The 25,328-nt window shown below is 36.4% G+C and overlaps 1 protein-coding gene across 6 annotated transcripts in view; it reads left to right on the top strand.

Annotated features, from left to right (window-relative positions):
* The window catches only part of GPC5 (glypican 5), a 1,343,507-nt gene that overhangs the window by 482,088 nt on the left and 836,091 nt on the right, over positions 1-25,328 (top strand). The window contains exons 7-8 of one of the 6 annotated variants that reach the window (XR_012009862.1): positions 12,226-12,355; positions 13,375-13,440. The exons of 4 other annotated variants lie outside the window; for them this stretch is intronic. Coding sequence is in view for 1 of the 2 variants with exons in the window: in XM_072782626.1 (XP_072638727.1) it covers positions 12,226-12,258 (33 nt within the window). In the remaining variant the exon portion in view is untranslated. Of the gene's footprint in view, positions 1-12,225; positions 12,787-13,374; positions 13,441-25,328 lie in introns of those variants that run through there. One more of the 6 variants, XM_072782626.1, reaches the window with a different exon arrangement.

Below are 25,328 nucleotides of genomic sequence, written 5' to 3'. Positions count from 1 at the left end.
TGACAATGAATTAAGAAATGATAGCATTTATGGACTGGAAGCTATTTCAGAAGTAACTTATTTTAACTCTCTACATATAATGAAACCAGGACTCAGAGAAGATGTTTCACTTATTCTGGGAATATTGGGTGATTCGTGAGATGCTCAAAGCCAAAGCTCAGACCTCTGGGTTGAATTCTCTTTCTGCCATTTGTGATACCATCAAGTGAATCTGTATGGCAGACACCACTGCACATATTACCAATATTAACTCTTTTCATTCCCTAAATAGACCTTTGAGTTAGCTATTTTTTCATTGTGCCTGGCATGGAGTTGATTGTGTTAATTATTTTTAACATGGGTTTGGGCAGACAAACAACCTTATTGAATTCCCATTTCTAAAAGTTTGCTCTGGGATTTTAAAGGCTCTATCGGTTTGAAGGGAAGTGAGATTAGAGACAGAGGTACTTTCAAAGACTCCAGCAGAAGAAACTGCTGGTATATGAGTACATCAACCAGGGCTTTGCCACTGGAGCTGAAATGAGGAGTAATGAAGATATGGCTGACAGGAATTAGTGATTTATGAGACACATGAAGTAAGGAAGCCCCAAAATGTTCCACCTCTGAAATAAAAAATGCTCAGCCTCTCTTTTCTTCTTATAACCTTTCACCCACTGGTTCTACTACCTCTGATTTTTGGTTCTTTTTAAACCTCCTATTCCTTAAGGTTTATATGACCTCATATTACTTCTGTATCCATTCAGCCTAGATGCCATAGTCTGTCATTCACTGATCGTTGGCAACATTCTCAATTCCACTATCCTGTTGGTTCCTACCTGACAAACCCTTTGGGATTAATGCAGCTATCTTATCCTGTGAAACTAGGAAGTCTTGGAGAAAACTCTGAAGCTGCGAAAATTGTAGCAGGTACAAATGTCTGCATCCCATATCTTTTTTCTCTCCCCTCATGTGAGAACACTAAGTGAACCTTACCTCTATGGGGCCAATTCATCCATCTCCACATGCCCTAGCCTTATGCAATAAGTGTTTTTCACCATCAACATTTTTCTATATTGGGCTTTTTTTTTTCCTGTTTGGACATATTAAAGTCTGTCTCAGCCCTAATACAATTTTCCCTCAGCTCTTTGTTTCCCATCAATTATGAGTCTGCCTCTATCTTACCCTTTCAGCCAAGCTGTTGAATTATCTTGGTTACACTATTTTCTCTCAAGATTAGGTCTTTGGACCTCACTCTTCTCAGTCTGATTGGCATTTCTGGACAATATTCTCCTCCTCCCTGTGGCCTCCCAGGGGATGGAAAGCTTTACATGTCTATACTGATGCCTCAGAAGTACAAGTGTGGCCACATTGTAGCTCCAGTGTCAGTGTGTGGGGAGAGATCATGTTTTATCCAGGTTTCTGTCTAGTGTCCAGTGTGGTTTGGAGTGGAAACTTGATATATGTTTCCTGAATCACTTGAGTAAAGAAAATAAATACATTTCCATGCTAAAGCCCAAGAGTCATATTCATTTGCAATTTGATTGACAACAGATGTGATTTGCATGTATATTTTCTAGAGCATCTCCTTGGTAAAACAAGGCAAAGTTATATTCTTAATCTTGTTTACGTAATTCTTAATTTTCTTTACATGTTTTCAACTTCTTCTTTCATATAAGGGTTTATTTCATCATCTACCTGACTTTTTAAAGCACCCTGTCTACTCATAATACTGTGACTATTCTAAAATTTGGCCTCTAACTTTAATTTCAAAAAGACTTAATTTTTCTATATCTTTACTTGCTACCTCTAGAGTCATAGTCATTTTATAATTTAACTTGGTGCGAACAGTCCATCAGGTTTCTAACAAGAGAACAATGACACAAAAAATGGAAATCTATACCAAGAACAGGTCCTATATCAACCTTTTCTGATTAATTCTCCCTTTCTTCTCAACGTCTAACTCATCCTGACTGAATCAATCAAAAAGCTATTACTTTCATACTTGGAAGTGTTGCTTTCAAAATCAATAAAAACACAGTTCATTTTTAATATGCAATATATTACAAAAGTGAGAATTCCCATTTACTTGAGGTGGAAATTTATGAAAAAAATGTATGATTGTTGGAAATCTTGTTGGCTGTGTGTGTATATATATATATATATGTATATATATATATATACACATCTTCACAGGTTGTGTATTTCATTTCACTGAAGATTTTCATCACTATTAACTTCTTGTATGTATATATGTGTGTGAATGATATATGATAAAATAAATAGTGGGTTGCTTTACGGTGAATTGTTGCTCACATCTTATGCATCTGAATCATAGGCACAGGATGAATCAGCATCTTCTGTAAAGCTCTGGCTATAATAGCTAATTCTGTATTGAAAAATTATCTAAAGAATCATCCAAAGATACCTCTAGCAAAATTGTGTGAAGTTCTTCAGGGGGACATTAAAAACAGCTAGCCACCTAATAATAAATAATCATATCTTTCACTAATAAGTAATAAATAGAAGCTCTAGCTTCTATTTAAGAGTGATTAATTGGATTGTACATCTGTATTCAGGAATATCTATTTTATGATATGCTTTAATCACCATTCATCTGTACTTCTGTAGTAATTATGTATGTTTATAATAAAGTGAAGACCATGACTAAAGTCAATTTATGTGTAAGATTCTCTTATCCTGTGTTATTTATTTCATTTGAAAATATGTAATCTGGTATGAGATTATATAATCATCTATAAAACAGTGTACTTGCTTAACAGAATACCTCAATATCAGAGTATGTCAGTAAAAAGAGCACTATCTTATGTAGTATGATTTATTATTTTGATATGTAGTATATTTATTACTGTATTACTATAACCTTTTTTACTGGCCATCTCATAAACTTTCTGTATTCTTTCTTTGAATGTGATCACATGGTCATGGAAGAAAAGTTTTTAGATTATCAGAAGTTGACAGTTTTCAATGTAGTGTGTGTGCTTAGTATAAGATAGAATTGAATTTTGTATATGGGTGATGGATGAATTTTTACTGAGTGATGGATAGCTGTTCATTCTGTTAATGGCATTCCATCTATCAGCTACTTTTAATATGGTTGATCACAAGATGTTGCTGACTCAATTTTTGTAGATTAACTGAGGTAAAAGTGATACCTGTTTGAAGTTTCACTAATACAAAATTTCTCCTCTTGGAAGTAGGATGGATTATATTCTCTGTTGAGATGCTTTTCCATGTGAGTTCTTTACTGTCAACTTTCTTGTTCTCTCAACCGTATCTCTTCTGTATTAGCTGAATAGGGCTTTATATTGTTAAATGATTTATCCATGTCATGGAAAATTTATATCTCCAAATCTGCATTTCTTGCTACAAGTTACAAGTGGGAAATAACTTTAAAAAAATAAGGTAGTTTTCTGGTTCTCTGTGGCAGAGAAAGCTCCCTATAGTCCATCCTTCACATTGATTTAAGCTAAAAACTTGAAAATACAATAAACAACTAACTGAAGTCTCCGAAAAGTAAACAAAAGTGGGAGGATTATGAAATGCAGTCAAAATTTAGAGAGGCAGCCTATAATGTTGTTTCTTTTGTTTTTATCTCAACCAAAAAACAGAAAAAAACAAAATCAACAATAAAACACTCAAATAATATAGATATTATGAAACAGTAAAACAATGAAAACTATTTAGAATTATCAGAAAAAGATTAAAAATAAATTAAATGTAAATAACGAAATTTTAAAAAGGAATAAAAACATAAGCAAGGAACAAGATACTATAACATTAGCTTCATAATTCATTGGTTTGCATTTGTTATATTTGTATTTATTGACTCCTCTTTTAAAATTTTTGGATCTTTTTTGGCACATTTCTTCTAAATATTGTTAAATTGATTATTCTTTCTAATATTATTAGAAAATATTTTTAAAACAAATTATCATTTATTTTTGTTTATAGGGCAAATACATATTTCCAGTTTTTATTTTTACAATTTTACCTATATCCTAAATTTCCCCCATTTCTTTTTTTTTAAGATTTTATTTATTTATTTATGAGAGACAGAGAGAGAGAGAGGCAGAGACACAGGCAGAGGGAGAAGCAGGCTCTCTGCAGGAACCCAATGTGGGACTTGATCTCAGACCCCGGAATCAGGCCCTGAGCCAAAGGCAGATGTTCAACCGCTGAGCCACCCAGGTGTCCCTCCCCCATTTCTTAATATCTAATGGCTTTTCACTATGAGTGGCAATAAAATTAGACTAGGTGCTATTTCTTAATTTCTCTGCTACTCTTGCACTATTAAGTTTTTGTAACTGAACATTTATTAATACTTTATTTTGTACTATTTAATATGCTTGTATTATTATGGGTGAATTTTGACCTTTAAAAATATCGTGTTACTCTCAGCTATAATATATGAGACAACCAAGGAGCTAATACTACTGTCTACATGCTGGTGGGAGCAAATGTGCATGCTCGCTTGCTCTCTCTGTCTCTCTCTCAACTCCTTCTTCCCTCCCCTCCTAATTTTTGAAGTTGGATCATTTGTATATTGTCAGACCTGTCAATAAAATGTATTTTTACTTTTTCCACACCTTTTGCCCCTTAAATTTACAGATAAATGCATTCCATACTCACTTCCAGTCTTCATGAGAGTATTTCTCTAAGCAGTACTAAGTTGACTGAAGTTTCTTCTCAAGTGAATTCCTCAAGAAGATTGTTGGGGAGTGGAAAAATTTTATTTGCCCTTCAGCATTCTTCTGGCTGGGCTAAGAATTAAATTGACATGAGACAGATTGACAGGAGAAAATCTAATTTAATTACATATGTATGGGGAATTCACATAAACCTAAGAGGTTCCGAAGACAGGCAAAATGAAGTACATATATATCATTCTGGACTACAGAGCAGGGAATAGGGCCTGGGTCTTCAAAGGGAAGAAAGGTAATTCACTGGAAGAATGGAAAGAATACATGTTTGGTAAACAAGTATTTTCTAGGCAATGCAGAAATGATGGGACATAAAGAGGACTTTGATCAAACAGGTCTTGCTAAATTCTTTCCTGTCAACCACACATAATTTATATTATACTATATTATAATACTATATATATAATACTATATATTATATACTTGTATATATATTGTATATATAGTATATTATGGTATGTTATAGTATACCATATACACATAATTATATATGGTGACAGTTCTTTTTCTGGAACAGGTCCTCTATCTAAATGCTTTTTGGCAACTAGCAGGGAGGAGAAAAAGAAAAACTTGAGTCTTCTGTGTCTTAAAATTAATCAGCCAGAAGTAATCTATATGCCCAATAGATATATTTTGGGGTATCAAATTTTGTTCTCCTACAAGATCTTACTGTAAACAATGTTCCCTGCATTTATGGGTGATCATAACTGTAAGCTTTATTAATTGATGGGTATCTTGGAAGGACAAAGATAAAGCCATTGGCTTCCTTCTCTTGTTTTTTTTTAAAGATTTTATTTATTTATTCATGAGAGACACACAGAGAGAGAGAGACAGAGACAGAGACATAGGCAATGAGAGAAGCAGGCTCCCCACAAAGAGCCCAATGTGGGACTCAATCCCATACCAGAGAATCACACCCTAAACCAAAGGCAGATGTTCAGCCGCTGAGCCACCAGGCGTCCCAATTCCTTCTCTTGATTAATTTGGAGATAGTTTCTTCCATATTCTGGTATCAACTTTTGCTGTGGGAAACTCTGATGTCCCATTGATTTTCTTTTCTTATGACATGACTTCTGTATTTAGCCTCCCAAATAATACTTTCTTAATCTTGAAAGTCCGATTATTGTCCAAGGATTTATCTTTGAGTTGAACATTCTGTATGGTCAACCTTGGCCCAACATGGACATTTTTTTTTCTAATTGCTTTATCTTCTATATGTCTGCTTCATTGGAAGGATGAAGAGGATTCATTTTGTTTTCTTCTCTCACCATTTTTCTTTATGATTTTTACTTTCTTTGGGGTCCAGTCTTTCTTGTTTTCTTTGTATTTAGTTTTTTCTAAAAATTTCATCTTTAATCCTATTTCTTCCATGAATCCTACTAGTTTCAATTTCACTCACTGGCTATCTCTTCCCCAAGGTCTTGTATTTCACTTCACAGTTCTGTATTGTTCTTCATATAGGAATGTTGAATTTCCTTGACTAGCTAATAACAGAAGTTTCCTTCAGAAAGTGGGAAACAAGTTATAGAATTAGCGCAAGCATTATGGCTCAAGGGTCCTCTCATTGTTTGCTATAATGATAAACTGTTGCCTTGTGTTTGGGGCTATTATAGAGATACTGTTGTTCTAATTCCTGGGACCCAAACTGATTCAGAATGGTTTCCATTTATAGGCTTATCTTCTGTTTCCTGCTGCCCTACCACAGGTGGTACAAACTTTTTTTTTTCTTTTTTTTTTTTCCAGAGTGATTCACTCAGTGTTAGCAGTTATATTTTTATGTGTTCTTTGAGATTTTCCATTGAGCATTTTGTTCAGTATTCTCTCTCCACTTCCCTGAGGACTCCTATCCTATTAGCTCTTAACTCTGCTCCAGCACTGTTAACATTGATTGGAACCTCCTCTTCTGGGTTCATAGATTTGCTTGTAGATTTCTAGTGATCTACCACTGCTAGGTCCCTCATCCTTTTGGTTGTTTCTTCTATCAAAGCCTGACTTCCCTAGGGTGCTTCTTACCAGTTCAGAATTGTTTTTGAAAACATGTTACATGATTTGTTGGAGTTAGAGGTCTTTCTTTGTCTCATGCTCTTATTGAAAATAATGTATATAGTTTATATTGTTTTTTTCTTCTTGTTTCTAAAGGAAGTAAGATGATGGAAATATACAAATCTTCGCACATGTTTAAATGATAGAAATATTTAAATTTACCATTACTCCATATTCATCTACCTCTTTTCAGAAAATTTAGCTTATTTTAGGTTTTATTCTTTAACATGATTGCATGAAATACAATTTCAAAAACAATAAATTAAAAATAATATACACTCTTTTGAGGGGAAGTACTGAAACCTGATATTTTCAGAAGATTTTTTGGGGGCTTCCTCATTCTGAGTAGTTCCCTGTATTCTATAATTGACTGTGCTACGTGCATAGATGCAAAATTATCCCTAGCCCCTCAGATATTGCATGTTACATGGCAGGCTCAGTAAGTCTAGTGAATGGACAGCAGATGTCACTGTTGAATGAAATGAGCCATTCATTCTACTAATCTCATCCTTTATGTTCTGGAAGTGCTTTTCCAGGGTCCAAATCCTGGGGTTTACTGATAAAGAAGAAAAAAATTAAAATTAAACTCAGAACCCTGAGTCAGTTTCATAACTTGGCTTGGCACCTTAGGGCATGGGATGTAAGCCAGCTTTGCAATTAACTGAACTTCTTCATTTGAAATTAAAGCACACTTTTTCAAAGTTTACTCTTGCGTGGTAGAAAATGATTTGTGATATTAGAATTATGGATTCTTGTGTCTTACTTTGTGCAATTGTTTCCCATATTTTTTTTGAACATGTACCTCCAGGTTTAACTCCAGCAGCATTCCATCTGCTCATGCAGTGCTTTTCAAACTGATGTGACATTGGGAATCATGGCACACAGAAGCACCATGTAGTATTAAAATGTAGAATTGAGTAAAGTCAGACTATTTTATTGTAGTATATCCATCTCCTAAAATTCTCCTCCTAGTACCTTTTACTACTTAATGTTATATTTTGGAGGTGCCCATATTTCAATCCTTATTCGTCCTGAGGATTCAAATCTGGATACTTTCATTTTTCAGATAGCATTCATTCTTTGTAAGATAAAAGAAAATAACAGCATTTCCTGAATGTTTCTAAGTTATTTAACTTGTCTTTTTCTTGTCTTTTTTTTATATGGCCACCTGCTGACTTTTCTGAGTAATTTCTTACCCTTTCTATCAGAAATTCTTCTGAGATACAACTTATGTCCAACTAGTATACTGTTGCTAATTGATTCAGTTTGATTTTTCTCTTTAACTATTTTAATTTTGTTTCACAATCCCTTCATAGAGGAAACACTGATCAAAGTAGCATGACATCTTCATCCTAATTTTGTCAGTTCTTAAGTGGCAAGCTTATATAATTCTAGCTGCCTAATATGCAGTATAGTGGTTGATAGAGTGATCAAGAAAATGTGACATGCAAGACATAATCTGTCTTCAGGGAACACTACAGTTAAAATTATTGAATGAATTCCTGTCACTATTTATTTTAGTCCCAATTCCCATTCATATTTTGCTCATTGGGAATGGATAGGGAGGGGTGAGTCTTCTTTATTCTCCACAGCACTGAGCGCAATACTTGGCCAAGAATAGAAAGTCAGTAGTTATTGAACTAGTGAAAGAATGAGGTTTTATTAAATACTTGTGTGGCTTATTCATAATATGAAACAAACAAAAGTAGAATTTGAAAAAGAAAGTGATATTGATTAATTGAGATATTAGGGTACAGATTTACTCTATTATCTATTGAATGAATTTTCACTGGGCACTCATTATTTGCTAAACACTGTTCAAGGTTGAGGGTACATTTGTGAAACCCTCCATTTTGGAGCTTACAGTCTAAATTGGGAAAGGCTCTGCTGACTATGTTTGTGGTATTTATCTTTTCTTGAAAATATAAAAAACGATCAACTATAGTCATTCTCCAATATAGATTATTTTTGTAATATTAAAAATACTCCAGAAATTCTTAAAATATATTTTAGGGAACATAATCTATCTAATTTCAATAATATAACCATGTATTTACAATTTCTCTCTGGTGGTTGGGTTTTGGCAGACATGATGTGATAGGTATTATACATGGATCCATCATATTGCAACAAACTGGGTTATAATGGAGATCTAACATGTGTAAATACCAACGAACTGAAATGCTGCACAGCCAAAGTGAATTATCCATGCTATGGCACAAATGCAATTTTAGTATGCCTTGTTAGTATACATGTCAGCTATGTTTTGGTTTTCCCGCTTTATGCAGTTATTACCATCCAGAAGAGACATATGGTATGTCAATAGTACAGCTTATTAAGGTGTTTGAGGAGGAAATATTAAGAATGTTCACCAGATGGTGTTTAGCTTCATAAGAGTGCAAATGATTACCAGGTAGTTGGTACTGTCTCATCTCCTTGATATTCATATATATCTTATAGTCCTTATGGAAACAACATTTTTTAAATACCAAAGTAATATCTTTGAAGAGCTCTTTGTATGTTACTATCCATTTGTTTGGTGTTAACTGGCTACTCCTGTTGTCTCCAACTGTAAAACTACCATTTAAAGTATAAAGAAGGGGATCCCTGGGTGGCTCAGCGGTTTAGTGCCTGCCTTTGGGCCAGGGCGTGATGCTGGAGACCCGGGATCGAGTCCCACATCAGGCTCCTGCATGGAACCTGCTTCTCCCTCTGCCTGTGTCTCTGCCTCTCTCTCTCTCTGTGTGTCTGTCATGATAAATAAATAAAATCTTTTTAAAAAGTATAAAGAAAAAAAAAAAGTATAAAGAAAAGCCCTCTATCTCCATGTGTTTCCAGAATTCTAATTAAGCAAAAATCTGATGACACCTCCCAGGGCTCCCATTCATGTGTGCACATTCAAAAATGAATATTATAAATACTATTATTATAAAAATGGTTAATTCATAACTCTGTAAAAATCAACAGTAAAGGAGGAACAAGAGGAAAGCAAAAAATCTAAAATACAAAATCTACTTTAAGAAGTTACATATAGGGGTGCCTGGGTGGCTCAGTCAGTTAAGCGTCCAAATCTTGATTTTGCCTCAAGTCATGATCTCAGGGTTATGAAACTGAGTGCCACAATAGGCTCTGCACTGGGTGTAGGGCCTGAAGATTCTCTCTCTCCCTCTATCCATACCCTTACTTGCTCCCACTCTCATGCTCTCTCTCAGTAAAAAAGGTACAAACAGGAAAGCAAGTTCAGTAAATGAGTCGTAAAAGAAAAAAGAGAACAAATATGTGCTATGTGGTATGATTTAAGAGGTGGCTTCATATAAAGCAAACAACCTGAAAAGATACCAAAGTAATAGCCTGCCATAGAGTGTGGTAGGAGAAATTAACATGGATAAAATCAATAATAACCCCGTTATGTGATGGTGGACACCCAAAGAATAATAGAAAGCAAGAAAATGTTTAGCATAACCACTTATGCTATTAGATTTGTGAAATTGAGGGCAGCCCGAGTGGCTCAGCAGTTTAGCACCACCTTCAGCCCAGGGCATGATCCTGGAGACCTGCAATCGAGTCCCACATTGGGCTCCCTGCATGGAGCCTGCTTCTCCCTCTGCCTGTGTCTCTGCCTCTCTCTCTCTCTCTCTCTCTCTCTCTCTCTCTCTCTGTATCTTTCATGAATAAATTAAAATTCTTTATTTAAATAAATTTTAAAAAAATATTTGTGAAAGTGGGAAGTGCCTTAGGGCTAACTTCAGGCAGAAAAGTAACAAATCAGAGGTCAACCTAATGATACTGTTAGTGTAAAATTAGTGCAACCGCATCACGGACAGTATACTTCTGTTTTTGTGGAGGAAAGAAAGTTCCTGCTTTATTTTGTGATGCACATGTGCATTCTTTGCTGTACTAGATTCTCATGTCATTATCAAAATTTCACTTTGTCTTCGATAGCAGGAACCCTTTGGTTCACCCTATAGAGAATCTGATACCATGTGATATGGACTGAGCTAGGTAAAGAGCCTTTGTTTAAATCACATGCTGAGGTAGAGTCACCTCAACTGATAATGTGCTAATGCTTAATCTGTCAGTATTAACACGAATAGCCTATCGAGAGAGAAGCTCACAACAGAGTCAAGAGTTGTGTCCCATTAATTTCATAGAAGTTGGGATTAGCCAATTCTGTAGATTTTCAGTAGAGTTTTCTTGTATGATCTGCCATTGCAAATTTCATGCTCCATTTCCCCTCATACCAGTGATATAGGACCTCTTTCTCAATACTGAAACTGCCAGGCTTTTCCATGGATTAATGTCCTTACCATGCCATTCCTTGAGCCTGGAGTGAAATTCTATGATTTACTTATGCCAGCTAATGCATATTTGTGTTTCAATTTCCAAACCAAGTGACCCACCTCCGATAAGTAGTTTGCAAATTCCAAGACAAACATCTGTTGCTCCATCTCTCTGCTGTTAAAGCATTTGGTTCGTGATTTGAGTAACCAGCAGAATAGATTGGATTCCAGTTCTCCAAATTACTAATTGTGTGATCTTGAACAAGTCACCAATATAGTTGAGCCTGAATTTCCTTTTGTATCAAATAAGAATAAGAATACTAAACTCATAGGATTTAACAAGGGTAAAATGGTACGATATTTGTAAAGCACCCAGTGCAGTATCTGAATCCACAGAATGCCATGCAGTATTTTATGGTATTGATGCCAATGAATAACTTTAGTGTTTGCTCTATGTCAAGAATTCTTTTCAGTGAACTTTATGTGTAACAACTCATTTACTAGTTACTGTTATCATCTCTGTTGTAAAATATCTACACTGAAGCACCAAAAGACTTAAAAACTTGCCCACCCTCCCATGGCAGAAAATGGAAGAGCTAGAATTTAACCCAAGGGTTGTGTCTCCAAAGTCCACACCTCCTTGCTCCCTACCATGACTGCTACTTGTACTAGTGTTACTCCATCTCCTACTAATATGACTATTCTCACACTGCTTTAGTGCTTATTGCATTGCTTTCTACTTTATTACTTTTATATATTGCCCTACAACTTGCTTAAGAGCTCCTTGAGGGTGATTTATTTATCTTTTCTGGCCATCTAGCATGCCTGGCCAATACTAATGACTCATTAAATATTTACTGAAGTATGAATTAGCAAAGCCCAATAAACAGCACATTTTAAGAATTATAAATGAACTGGAAGACTCTGTCCTGATCTCTACTACTCTACAGACACATTTTATATTTTGAATATATAAATTATAAGAATTGCTAAAATTGATATATTTTGTATGTGTGTATATGTATGTATGTATATCTATGTATACATATTATAAATGTAAAGGCATATATGTATGTATGTATACACAGAGAGAGAGACAGGGAGAGAAGACCTGTTTGTTCTGTCTTTTGATTGTGAATTCTAAATAGAAAATACAACTAGTTTTTACTGCTAAAGTATATTCATGGTCTTATTCCTTTCAGCTTGATCACTTTACTTGGTTTTGGCATGTCTGAAAGCTGTGTCAGAAGAAACAAGCCTCCTGACTACCTAAATGGGATTTTAGTGATATTTTTAAAGCATTAATAACAAACAAGCAGATGATTCTTTCAGGTATTAATTTTCTGCCAACTAACCACATGTTTACAAACATTAAGGCTATTTTTCATATGGTTGCCATATGGTTGACTACAGTAAAAGTAAAAAGGTGAAATGAGAGGATGAATTTTAAGCTTCTTCTTTTATCATTTTCAAATGCTGTGATGAGAGTTGCAGTAATTCAGTAACAAATAGGAACTTTCCTGTTCTTGTGGAGAATTCTCTAACATATGATCAAAGTAAAGAAAAACAGAATCTTAAAAATAGTTATAATGGTGAAGAATAATTAGTTTGGCCTGAAATATATTTGGCTTAATGAATTACACCATGTCCCATCAATGCTATGTTTCATTTCTATAACTAGAAATGTTTACTACTTCTCATGTGGAAGATTTCTAGTAAATCTTTCCTTTATGAAGCTGAGTGAAGATGATGCAAGGAAAAATTTTTCTTAAAGAAGAGCATTTCTCCTCATTAAAAATTAGGGCTAAGTGAATTATTCACTTTAAATAACTTTAGGTATAATTTGGCAATTATGCAATTGAAAATAACAAAACACACACAAAAGAAAATAATAAACACTTTTGAATACCTGCTCTATGGTATGTGCCTTACTATAGAAACTGATCTTATTATTTTGATTATTTGCTTTTAATAATGGCTACCATTTTATGATCTTCATATCTATTAAATTGCAATAAATAAATTATACAATATTCAATTATACAAATAAATTATAGAATATTCATAGTTATATTCATAAATATTGTACTGCAATTGGCAAAGATAACTATTACTTCACATATCATAGATGCACTAGCATAATTTTGAGCTAAAGAATCAAACACAGAGGTGCTATTTGTGGTTCCTTAAAAGCTGAAAGAATTAAGATAAGTCAGGATAGTGCTTGTATATGTGGAGGAAGGGTGTTTGTTAATGGTGAGAAGAGTCTTGAAAGGGGCTTCAGATTTGCTGGTGATGTTCTTTCTTTTTTTCTTTTCTTTTCTTTTTTTTTTTTTTTAAATCTGATAAAGTGTGTCCCACCATGGAACAAATTTCTACAGGACTCAGGTGTGTTCACTTTGTAAAAATTTATTAAGGTCTAACTTTCTGTAAGTATCCAAGTCAATAAATATTTACATCAATAACAAAGTAAAAGTAGGAAGTGAATGAGAAAAGAGAGGACTTTAGCAAACTATAGAGAATGTAACTAATGTGGTCAAATTCAGTTGAGGATTAAATTTAGATAACCATTAAGAAACAGTTATTAAATTTCATAAATAGAAGGTCATTGGTGAATACTAAATTCATAAGGGCATTTTCATAAGAGCATTTGCTATGGAATGGTGGCCATTAAAATCAGACTGCAATATTCTAAAGATGGTTGCATCAAATGGCAGTTTTAGGGAATGCCTCCTTGTTTTTGAAACTTTAGGATCTTTCTTCAAGGTATAATCAATTGTATTGGAGAGACCCCAGAGTTTTACTAAATACTTTATTCTCTTGTAAAACTAACATTGTGTTTAAATCGTTAGAGAAATAGATAACTTTTTCCTGACTTAAATGAAATCACAACAAATGACTATTTCTATCTGGTATAGGCTGTGTGACTGGGAAGTATACAATACAATGCTTTTATATGTTTTGACCCTTATACAGGGACTTAATTATTAATTATTAAAAGTTTTGGGGAAGATTTTTGTATATTCTTAGTAGCTTCATGTACCTATCTACTCATATCCATGACTTGAAATATACATTTGAAAATTTCCTTTATGACTCAGCCTGGGCAAATAAAATGTGCTTTCAGTAGTGATAGCTATAAATCATGCTTAATAGACATTTTCCATTGTGAAAAAATAAGGTGGACTCTTGCATGGGAGCTGTTATTAATCAGTGGCTCAAGCTACTGAAAGCCAGTTTAGGAATGAATCTACTGATTATGAAATCATTATATAGAGTACAGACTATTTAAGGCCTAAGTGGCCTAAGTCACTTCAGCACGTTGATGAGTTTCATTTGCCACATTCCTACTCACTGTGGTTATAATATTTAAATGTTGATGCCATATATGCTTTCTAGATTGCCAAAATGCCTGGTGCTTTATTATTTCTTCATTCTAGGGTGGAAGTACAAATTAGTGACTACAAGTGTGCACTATGCAGTCAGCCCACCTGGGTTTGACCTTGGCCAGTTATTTAATATTCGTGTACTTTTGTTTTCTATTTTTTTTTGTATATCTTTTTATTGGAGTTCGATTTGCCAACATAGAGTATAATACCCAGTGCTCATCCCATCAAGTGCCCCTGTCAGTGCCCATCACCCAGTCACCCCTTCCCCCCCACCTCCCCTTCCACTCTGCCTTGTTCATTTTCCAGAGTTAGGAGACTCATTTTCTGTCACCCTTTCTGATATTTCCCACTCATTTTCTCTCCTTTCCCCTTTAATCCCTTTTACAATTTTTATATTCCCTGAATGAATGAAACCATATAATGTTTGTCCTTCTCTAAATGACTTACTTCACTCAGCATAATACCCTTCAGTTCTATCTATGTTGAAGCAAATGGTGGGTATTCGTCATTTCTAATGGCTGAGTAATATTCCATTGTATATATAGACCACATCTTCTTAAAACATTCCTCTTTCGATGGACACCAAGGCTCCTACCACAGTTTGGTGATTGTGGACATTGCTGCTATAAACATTGGGGTACAGGTGTCCCAGCATTTCACTGAATCTGTATCTTTGGGGTAAATCCCCAGCAGTGCAATTTCTGGGTCATAGGGCGGTCCTATTTTTTTTAATTTTTATTTATTTATGATAGTCACAAAGAGAGAGAGAGAGAGAGAGAGGCAGAGACACAGGCAGAGAGAGAAGCAGGCTCCATGCACCAGAAGCCCGACGTGGGATTCGATCCCGGGCCTCCAGGATCGCACCCTGGGCCAAAGGCAGGCGCTAAACCGCTGCGCCACCCAGGGATCCCCGGGCAGTCCTATTTTTAACTGTTTGAGGAACCTCCACACAGTTTTCCAGAGTGGCTGCACCAGTTCACATTCCCACCAACAGTGCAAGAGGGTTCCCCTTTCTCCACATCTTCTCCAACATTGGTTGTTTCCTGTCTTGTTAATTTTCCCCATTCTCACTGGTGTGAGGTGGTATCTCACGGTGGTTTTGATTTGTATTTCCCTGATGGCAAGTGATGTGGAGCATTTTCTCATGTGCTTGTTGGCCACGTGTAGGTCTTCTTTGGTGAAATTTCTGTTCATGTCATTTGCCCATTTCGTGATTGGATTGTTTGTTTCCTTGCTGTTGAGTTTAATAAGTTCTTTATGGATCTTGGATACTAGTCCTTTATCTGATAGGTCATTTGCAAATATCTTCTCCCATTCTGTAGGTTGTCTTTTAGTTCTGTTGACTGTTTCTTTTGCTGTGCAGAAGTTTTTTATCTTGATGAAGTCCCAATAGTTCATTTTTGCTTTTGTTTCCCTTGCCTTCATAGAAGTATCTTGCAAGAAGTTGCTGTGGTCAAGTTCAAAAAGGGTGTTGCCTGTGTTCTCCTCTAGGATTTCAATGGATTCTTGTCTCCCATTTAGAACTTACAACCATTTTGAGTTTATCTTTGTGTATGGTGTAAGAGAATGGTCTCGTTCCATTCTTCTGCACATGGCTGTCCAATTTTCTCAGCATCATTTATTGAAGAGACTGTCCTTTTTCCAGTGGATGATCTTTCCTGCTTTGTCAAATATTAGTTGACCATAGAACTGATGGCCCATTTCTGAGTTCTTTATTCTGTTGCATTGATCTGTGTGTCTGGTTTTGTGCCGGTACCACACTGTCTTGATGATCACAGATTTGTAGTACAACTTGAAATCTGTCATTGTGATGCCCCTGGCTCTGGTTTTCTTTTTCAATATTTCCCTGGCTATTTGGTGTCTTTTTTGATTCCACACAAATCTTAAGATTATTGTTCCAACTCTCTGAAGAAAGTCCACGGTATTTTGATAGGGATTGCATTGAACGTGTCAATTGCCCTGGGTAGCATAGACATTTTCATAATATTAATTCTTTTAATCCATGAGTATGGAATACTTTTGCATCTCTTTGTGTCTTCCTCAATTTCTTTCAGAGGTGTTCCCTAGTTTTTAGGGTATAGATCCTTTACCTCCTTGGTTAGGCATCTTATGCTGTTAGGTGCAATTGTAAATGGGCTTGACTCCTTAATTTATTTTTCTTCAGTCTCATTGTTAGTGTATAGAATTGCCACTGATGTCTGGGCATTGATTTTGGATCTTGCCACATTGCCAAATTGCTGTATGAGTTCTAGCAATATTGAGGTGGAGTCTTTTGGGTTTTCTATGTACAGTATCATGTCATCTGCGAAGAGGGAGAGTTTGACTTCTTTGCCAATTTGAATGCCTTTTATTTATTTTTGTTGTCTTATTGCTGAGGTTAGGACTTCTAGTACTATGTTGAATAGCAGTGGTGAGTGCAGACATCCCTGTCATGTTCCTGATCTTATGGGAAAGACTCTCAGTTTTTCCCTGGTGAGAATAATATTTTCTGTGGGCTTTTCATAGATGGAAACTTAAGATGCTGAGGAATGTTCCCTCTATCCTTACACTCTGAAGAGCTTTGATCAGGAATGGATGCTGTATTTTGTCAAATGCTTTCTCTGCTCGATTGAGAGAATCATTTGGTTCTTGTTTTTTTCTCTTGTTGATATGATCTATCACGTTGATTGTTTTATGAGTGTTAAACCAGCATGGCATCCCGGGGATAAATCCCACTTGGTCATGGTGAATAATATTCTTAATGTACTGTTGGATTCTCTTGGCTAGTATCTTGTTGAGAATTTTTGCATCTGTGTTCATCAGAGATATTGGTCTATAATTCTCCTTTTTGGTGGGGTCTTTGGTTTTGGAATTAAGGTGATGCTGGATTTAGAAAATGAATTTGGAAGTATTCCGTCCCTTTCTATCTTTCGGGACAGCTTTAGTAGAATAGGTATTATTTCTTCTTTAAACATTTGATAGAATTCCCCTAGGAAGCCATCTGGCCCTGGACTTTTGTGTCTTGGGAGGTTTTTGATGACTGCTTCAATTTCCTCCCTGGTAATTGGCCTGTTCAGGTTTTCTATTTCTCTTGTTCCAGTTTTGATAGTTTGTGGTTTTTCAGAAATGGGTCCATTTCTTCCAGATTGCCTAATTTTGGCCTATAGCTGCTCTATGTTTTTAAAATCATTTGTATTTCCTTGATATTGGTTGTGATCTCTCCTTCTTCATTCAAGATTTTATTGAATCTTTTCTCTTTGTTTTTAATAAGGCTGGCTAATGGTTTATCTATCTCATTAATTCTTTCAAAGAACCAATTCCTGGTTTTGTTGATCTGTTCTACAGTTCTTGTGGTCTCTATTTCATTGAGTTCTGCTCAAATCTGTATTAACTCTCTTCTTCTGCTTGGTGTAGGTTTTATTTGCTGTTTTTTTCTTCAGTTCCTTTAGGTACAAGGTTAGCTTGTGTATTTGAGGGTTTTTTTCCAATTTTTTGAGGAATGCTTGTATTGCAATGTATTTCCCTTTTAGGACTGCTTTTGTTGTATCCCAAAGATTTTGAATGGTGGTATCTTCTTTTTCATTAGTTTCCTTGAATCTTTTTAATTCTTCTCTAATTTCCTGTTGATCCATTCATCTTTTAGCAGGATGCTCTTTAACCTCCACGTGTTTGAATTTCTTCCAAATTTCTTCTTGTGATTGAGGTCAAGTTTCAAAGCATTATGGTCTGAAAATATGCAGGGGACAATCTCAATCTTTTGGTGTCTGTTGAGACCTGATTTGTGATTCTGTATGTGGTCTATTCTGGAGAAAGTTCCATTGCACTTGAGAAGAATGTGTATTCAGTTGCCTTTGGATGCAAAGTTCTGTAAATATCTGTGAAATCCATCTGGTCCAGTGTATCATTTAAAGCTTTTGTTTCTTTGGAGATGTTGTGCTTAGAAGATCTGTCATTTGCAGAAAGTGCCATGTTGAAATCTCTTACTATTAGTGTATTATTATCTAAGTATGTCTTTACTTTGGTTATTAATTGATTGATATACTTGGCAGCTTCTACATTAGCACATGAATATTCATGATTGTTAGGTCCTCTTGTTGGATAGACCCTTTAAGTACAATATAGTATTCCTCTTCATCTCTTACTACAGTCTTTGGGATAAACTTTAATTTATCTGATATGAGGATTGCTACCCCAGCTTTCTTTTGAGGACCATTTGAATGGTAAATTGTTTTCCAACCTTTCAGTTTCATGCTGGAAGTGTTCTTTCTTAGGTCTAAAATGAGTCTCTTGTAGACAGCAAATAGATGGGTATTGCTTTTTTATCCAGTCTGAAACCCTGCGTCTTTCAATGGGATCATTTAGCCCATTCATGTTCAGAGTTACTATTGAAAGATATGAATTTAGTATCATTGTAATGCCTATTCAGTCCCTATTTTTGTGGATTATTTCTTTGGGTTTCCTCTTTCTTTTACAGGGTCCCCCTTAATATTTCTTGCAGAGCTGGTTTGATGGTCACATATTCTTTCAGTTTCTGCCTATCTTGGAAGCTCTTTATCTTGCCTTCTATTCTGAATGAGAGCCTTGCTGGATAAAGTATTCTTGGCTGCATGTTCTTCTCATTCAGTACCCTGAATATATCCTGCCAGCCCTTTCTGGCCTGCCAGGTCTCTGTGGATAGGTCTACTGTTCATCTAATATTTCTCTCCGTATAAGTTAGGGATCTTTTATCTCTTGCTATTTTAAGGATTTTCTCTTTATCTTTGGTTCTTGCAAGTTTCACTATTAAATGTCGAGGTGTTGAATGTTTTTTACTGATTTGGAGGGGGGAACCTCTCTATCTCCTGGATCTGAATGTCTGTTTCCCTCCCCAAATTAGGGAAGTTCTCAGCTATGACTTGTTCAAATATGCTTTCTGGCCCTCTGGCCCTCTCGGCACTCTCTGGAACCCCAATTATATGTAGACTTTTCCTTCTGAGGCTATCATTTATTTCCCTTAACCTTTCCTCATGGTCTTTTAATTTTTTTTTCTCTTTTCTCCTCAGCTTCTTTTCTTGCCATCAACTTGTCATCTATGTCACTCACTCTTTCTTCTACCTCATTAACCCTTGTCGTTAGGTCTTCCAGTTTGGATTGCATTTAATTTAATTGATTTTTAATTTTGGCCTGATTAGATCTAAATTCTGCAGTCATGAAGTCTCTTGATTCCTTTATGCTTTTTTTTTTTTTTTCCAGAGCCACCAGTAGCTTTATAATTGTGCTCCTGAATTGGTTTCCAACATCGAATTGTAATCCAAATTCTGTAACTCTGTGGCAGAGAGTACTGTTTTTGATTCTTCCTTTTGTGGGGAGTTATTCCTTCTAGTAATTTTGCTCGCTGCAGAGTGGCTGTATGAGCAGGCTGAATCAAGAATATCAACTACGACCTAAGTAAATTTCACCCTAGATGATTCTGCTGAGATCAGAGACCAGAAATTGAAAAAGAAAGATCAGAACGATATAAAACAAAAGGACCACTAAAGTGAAAAACAAATTTTAAAACAAAGTAGTAAAAAATAAAGGCCAAGAATCCCAAAGAGGAAGAGAAAAAGAAAGAAAGAAAAAAGAAAAAAAAGGAGAAGAAAAAAAGGGGGGTGACTGGGAGATTGTGGTGGTGTTGAAGTTGTAGTGGAGGGAGAATGTAGTCTACCTGAGGGGTTCTCTAGGGTGATCCTCTTTTTTTTTTTTTTTTTTAAATTTTTTTTTTTATTTATTTATGATAGGCATACAGTGAGAGAGAGAGAGGCAGAGACACAGGCAGAGGGAGAAGCAGGCTCCATGCACCGGGAGCCTGATGTGGGATTCGATCCCGGGTCTCCAGGATCGCGCCCTGGGCCAAAGGCAGGCGCCAAACCGCTGCGCCACCCAGGGATCCCTAGGGTGATCCTCTTGTTTGTGAGTATATTAAGTTTTGTATGTTAGAAGATGCTCAGTCCCAAATTTATATAAACCAGAAATACTTGTAGAAGGCCCCAACATTGACCACCAAAACATAAATGAGATAAAAGAGGTGGGCAGAATGGGAATGAGGCATCTCACAGAATGAATCAGCACGGTATACCGCTTGGTTCTGTGTCATGCTGGTCATGTTTTAGAAGGTATTAACTTCTGTCTTTGTAGAACAAAATGAGGCAGAGAAAACAAAAAACACAGAACAAAAAGACATATCTTGTATATCTCCCAAAATGAAGTTGAGTATGTTGAAGGGAATCTAGAAGTGTGAAATATATATAAGACATGTAATTGTAGAAATATGAAAGTCAGAAAGGAAGAATCTTAAAAATGAAGATGTGGTAAGATATTGTAGTTAAGGTAGAAAAAGAAAAAAAATTGGAAATTTATAGTCTGATATAAAAATGAGTTGTATTTTCCAAAAGAAAGGAAAAAAAAAAGAAAAAGAAGGGGTATCCTCTGGTTCTATATACTGTAAATTCCTCAACTTCCCCTGGAGCTTTCCAGTGCTGCTTGGTAGAGAACTTGCTCTTCCTCTGTCCTTCCAGCTGGTCTTCTAGGGGAGGGTCTGCTGTGCTGATTCTCAGGTGTGTGCACCTGGGGGAGCTGCCCCACCCCCCCCAACCAGGTGTTGGGCTCAGGTGAGCTGTTTACCCCGTGAGGCCCCTGTTCCCTGTGGCCCCACCTCCCCCAGGCACAGGGTGACAACAGGAGGAATAACACCACTGGCTGTGGCCAGCTCTCCAGCCCTGCAGTCAGCCCCTGCAATAACTACCACAGCCTCCCAGTCTGCACTGGCCTAGATGCTCCCGGGGTGGCGGGGGCACTGACCTGCACAGCTCGGGGGCACCCAGTGGCAGGAGCATCCTCGTTGTCCTGTGCCCTCCCTGTCTCCGCCTGTCCCGGGGGAAGTGCAGGATCCTGGGCTGTGTCCCTCGGTGCCCTGGGATCCCAGGCCTGTGCTGCTGGAATCATGCTCCCCGGGCCTCAACTCCGAAGGCAGCAGGGCACACAGCCCCCTCCGCCCAGAGCCCCCGCCTGACCGCCTGGCTTCTCCCCGAGGCCCCACTGGGCACATGCTCCAGCGCTTTACCGAGATTGGCCCTCGGTGTGTGGTGCTCTCCCCGGGTGCGCTTCCTCTGTTAGTGACTCAGGGGGACTGGAGGCTCTACTGCCCCTCCTGCGGTTCTGCCCGATTTCCCTGCTGAGCTCCTTTCCGTCCAGGAAGGATCCAGTGCGAATTTTTTAAAGTTCCTGCTTCCCCGGGTCTGGGCTTTCCTGTGCCAGAGGCTCCCCACACCTGCCTTAGCCCGGCTCCTCGCAGGCTCCTCCCCCACTGGATTCTTTTTTAATTTTTTTTTCCACCTTCGTACCTTGTTAGAAGCAAAGACCCTTCTCTCTGTTGCATTCCAGCTGTTCTCTCTTTAAATCTCAGGTCGAAGTCATAGGTTTTCAGGGTGATTTGAAAGTAATCTAGGTAAGTTGGTGAGGCCAGGTGAGGAGGTGAGGACCCTACTCCTCCGCCATCTTCTCAGCTCCCACCTGTACCTTTGGTTTCTTATCTTCAAACTGGATATAGTATAGTTTTGTGCCTATTAGGTAGGAGTATAATGCCAGAAATTATACAGCTGGATAGTGCCTAGAATTGGAGTGATGTGGAGCGCCTGGGTGGCTTAGTTGATCAAGTACCCAACTCTTGATTTTGGCTCAGGTCATGATCTCAGGGTCATGGAATTGAGTCATGCATCAGGTTCTGTGCTCAGCCAGGAATCTGCTTCTCTATCTCTCCCTCTGCCCCTCCCCCAGCTCTCTCTCTTTCTGTCTCTCTCTCAAATAAATAAATAAATTTTTAAAGATAAGAAGAATTGATGTAAAGATAAAACTGATTCCTTGCTGCTAGGATAGTAGAGCCAGTGCCACCAATCTAGAAAGCAAGGCAATATGCCTTACCCTAGTCATGCATATGTGCATGCTTTGAGCTCAGTCTTAGGCTACTGTGTGTGTGTGTGTGTGTGTGTGTGTGTGTGTCCCAAAGAAATTCTCACACAGGTACATAAGGGAATGTGTAGCAGAACATTTATTAGAACATTTGCAACAATGGGAACAAATGGAACAAAAATTGAAATACTTGTTTTTGGTGGCAGAAATAGGAGAAATAGTTGCTAGGGGAGTGGATGGGTAAAACACAGCAGGTACACATCAAGAGGTACTTTGCAATGCTTAGGCACAATAAATTCAGTGCATCCATAGCAACATGGACAGAATTTAAAGGTCTAGCGTTGACTGAGAAGAGTTAGAAGCAAAATGAACTCTAGAGCATAACACCATTTTTAAGAATGAACAATACAGGTACAAAAATACACCTTTTGCAGACCTCCCCCCCCCCAAAAAAAAAGATATAGATTAAACACATTATAATCTTAACTTTAAGTGGAGGAGGCAGAAAGGACTGATGAAGGGGGAGGTTATAAGGATAAATAGGAATAAATAAATTCACCAGCAATGTAATATCCTGCTGGCTCTGGCAGCCAAAAATTTAGTTAATTCAGTGTACTTGTACATTAATTATTTTGCTGTTAACCTTCACAGAGAATAATGTTGATATTCCATAATCTAATGATTCTGAGCTCATTCCACTATACCTGAGGAATTGAAATTAAGTAAAATTAAATGGAATATGAATCATAAAGCACTTTCCTCATGAAAGACATGATGAGGATTAAATGAGTTAATACTTAAAAATACACTTCCAATATTCCCTGACACAGAAATACTCAATAATGTTTTCTATTCATTCAAGTATATAACTTCCTTGGCTCCAAATGCATTTTAGTTGTGAAGTCAGATATAAAAGAGTGCTCATTTGGAAACATATTTTAACCTTAAATTGCTTGTTTATTTGTTTTGCCATGATGTCAATAAAAAGTTAATGATTACGTATTTATCTTTCCTATTCCTTCTTACATCTTGATTTAACCAATTCTTCTTTCCTTATAGCTCTGTAAGAATTTCAGATACTCACATGTAATTGTATATGTCTTCAGATGCATTGAAAGAAGAAAAAGACGCATTTGCTTAGAGCATGAGGGATTTTAGCCAACGTCAATGAATCAGAGGGTTTTAATTCACAAGGGTGCAAATTCATTTAGGCCTGTCATATCCTACAAAGGAAAATCATCAACCAGAAAGGGGCAGTGAGGCATGATATTAAACAGCTGAATGTGTCAAAATAATCACTCTGTGGTTATGGAGTCCCATTCAGTACTATGAGCTTGAACTGTTGCCATTATGTGGGATTTTCATCCCTCTTGATAATTGACTTGGTTTTTTTTTTTCTAATATAATTATCATGAAGTTTTCTCTGAAATGCAAATTTAAGCTCAATAAGTCTACCAAGTTATAATTCTTGAAATATTTTTTAAGTGTTAAACAAATTTAATTTGTAAAGGAGATTTCCGTATGAGAGGCATGCAGTTTTTGTTGTTGTTGTTTTGTTTTTGTTTTGTTTTTGCTGTTTATTAGTACAAGGTAGAATTGGACATACTTACTGAAGAATATCAGTTTTTTTCCTAATCACCTGAACATCTAAACAGAAATAATTAGACAACTACAGGGTACATTCCTCATATGTGAGAGCCACTGGTTTTTTAAGCCTAGCAGTATGCTTCTAGGAAGGTTAATTTTCAGGTCACTCAGCTGCCCGACATCAGTGGACTGAAAAATTCACTGAATTATTAATAAAGAACAACTTACTTTAATGTTTCCCTTTAGAGTTAGGAAAAGCAGAGAAAAAAGTAATAAACTTCTATTATGTAATCAAAAACATATATTTGGAGTAATATATGATCAGAAAAGAGATTCGTTGTCAGCTTTCACAGGACTTAGTTTCATCAAGAGGCTTGGAAATATCTTGTTTTATTTCAGTAAATTAAGAGGGAGACAGACTAATAAATTGCTCCTTAGTGAAGTCTTTCAGTCTGAATACTACAGAAAAGATTTGCAGATAGTCATCAAGACAGGTATATATATTCACTTTTGAATTATATCTATTTGTAAAGTATATTTGCTCCAAAATATTCTTTTACAACTTGGGCATGTTTATTATTTGTTTATGCTGTTAACCTTCAAAATGAAATTGCTGGTTATTTTACTGGCAAAAAAAAAAATGGTGTATTTGGGCAAAGAAGAGAATTGCAATCTGGGACAAGCAAGCTAAAAGTAAAACCATAGGAAGTCGAAGGAACAAAGAAGAAGGGGAAGTTGGGAGGGCTGTTAAATACAAAAAATCTATTAGAGTAAACTGAAAGTTTGAAGTATAGTGCGTTTTAATTGGCTGAGTTGTGACAGTCTGTCATTGGCTGGGCTGTTGTTGGGAGGGAAAGAAGAAAGCATTCTTCCACCTGCTGGCATAGTAAAGTAGTAACCAAATTAGTATCTTCATGCAAGCTGCCTCTCTTCTTATTGGGTCTGCAGTTGACAAATGGTAGGGGGTATGCACCCCACCCCTGCCAGACTCCTGACTCCATTGTAAATGAAGTTTCCTTTTATTAATTTTCACAAAGTTTGATGAATCAAAATTCACCCGCAGTCTAATATCCCACTGGCTCTGGCAGCCAAAAATTTAGTTAATGCAGTGTACTCCTACATTAGTCATTACCCAAACTATTATGGAACTCATAAAAGACTTAGTGCATTTTAAACTGATGCCAGTATTTTTAAAAATGAAATAAAATAACAAAGAAACAATGCATCTCTGCAGAAATTCACCGGTTACTATGAGAGTTTAGATAAGAACAAAATATTGCAATCTAATTACACACAAAATGAATAACTTTGTAACATGTTATAAAAGCTTGAAATTATATCTTTGGAAAGAAGCATTATTCCCCATATTTTAAAGTAACACATTTGCTTTTAATTTTTATCATAGTTATTTTTACCCTTTAAAA

The sequence above is a fragment of the Canis lupus genome, chromosome 17 (genome assembly GCF_048164855.1).
Source record: "Canis lupus baileyi chromosome 17, mCanLup2.hap1, whole genome shotgun sequence".
In the NCBI taxonomy this organism is placed as follows: Eukaryota; Metazoa; Chordata; class Mammalia; order Carnivora; family Canidae; genus Canis; species Canis lupus.
This window is presented reverse-complemented; position numbering and strand designations above follow the sequence as displayed.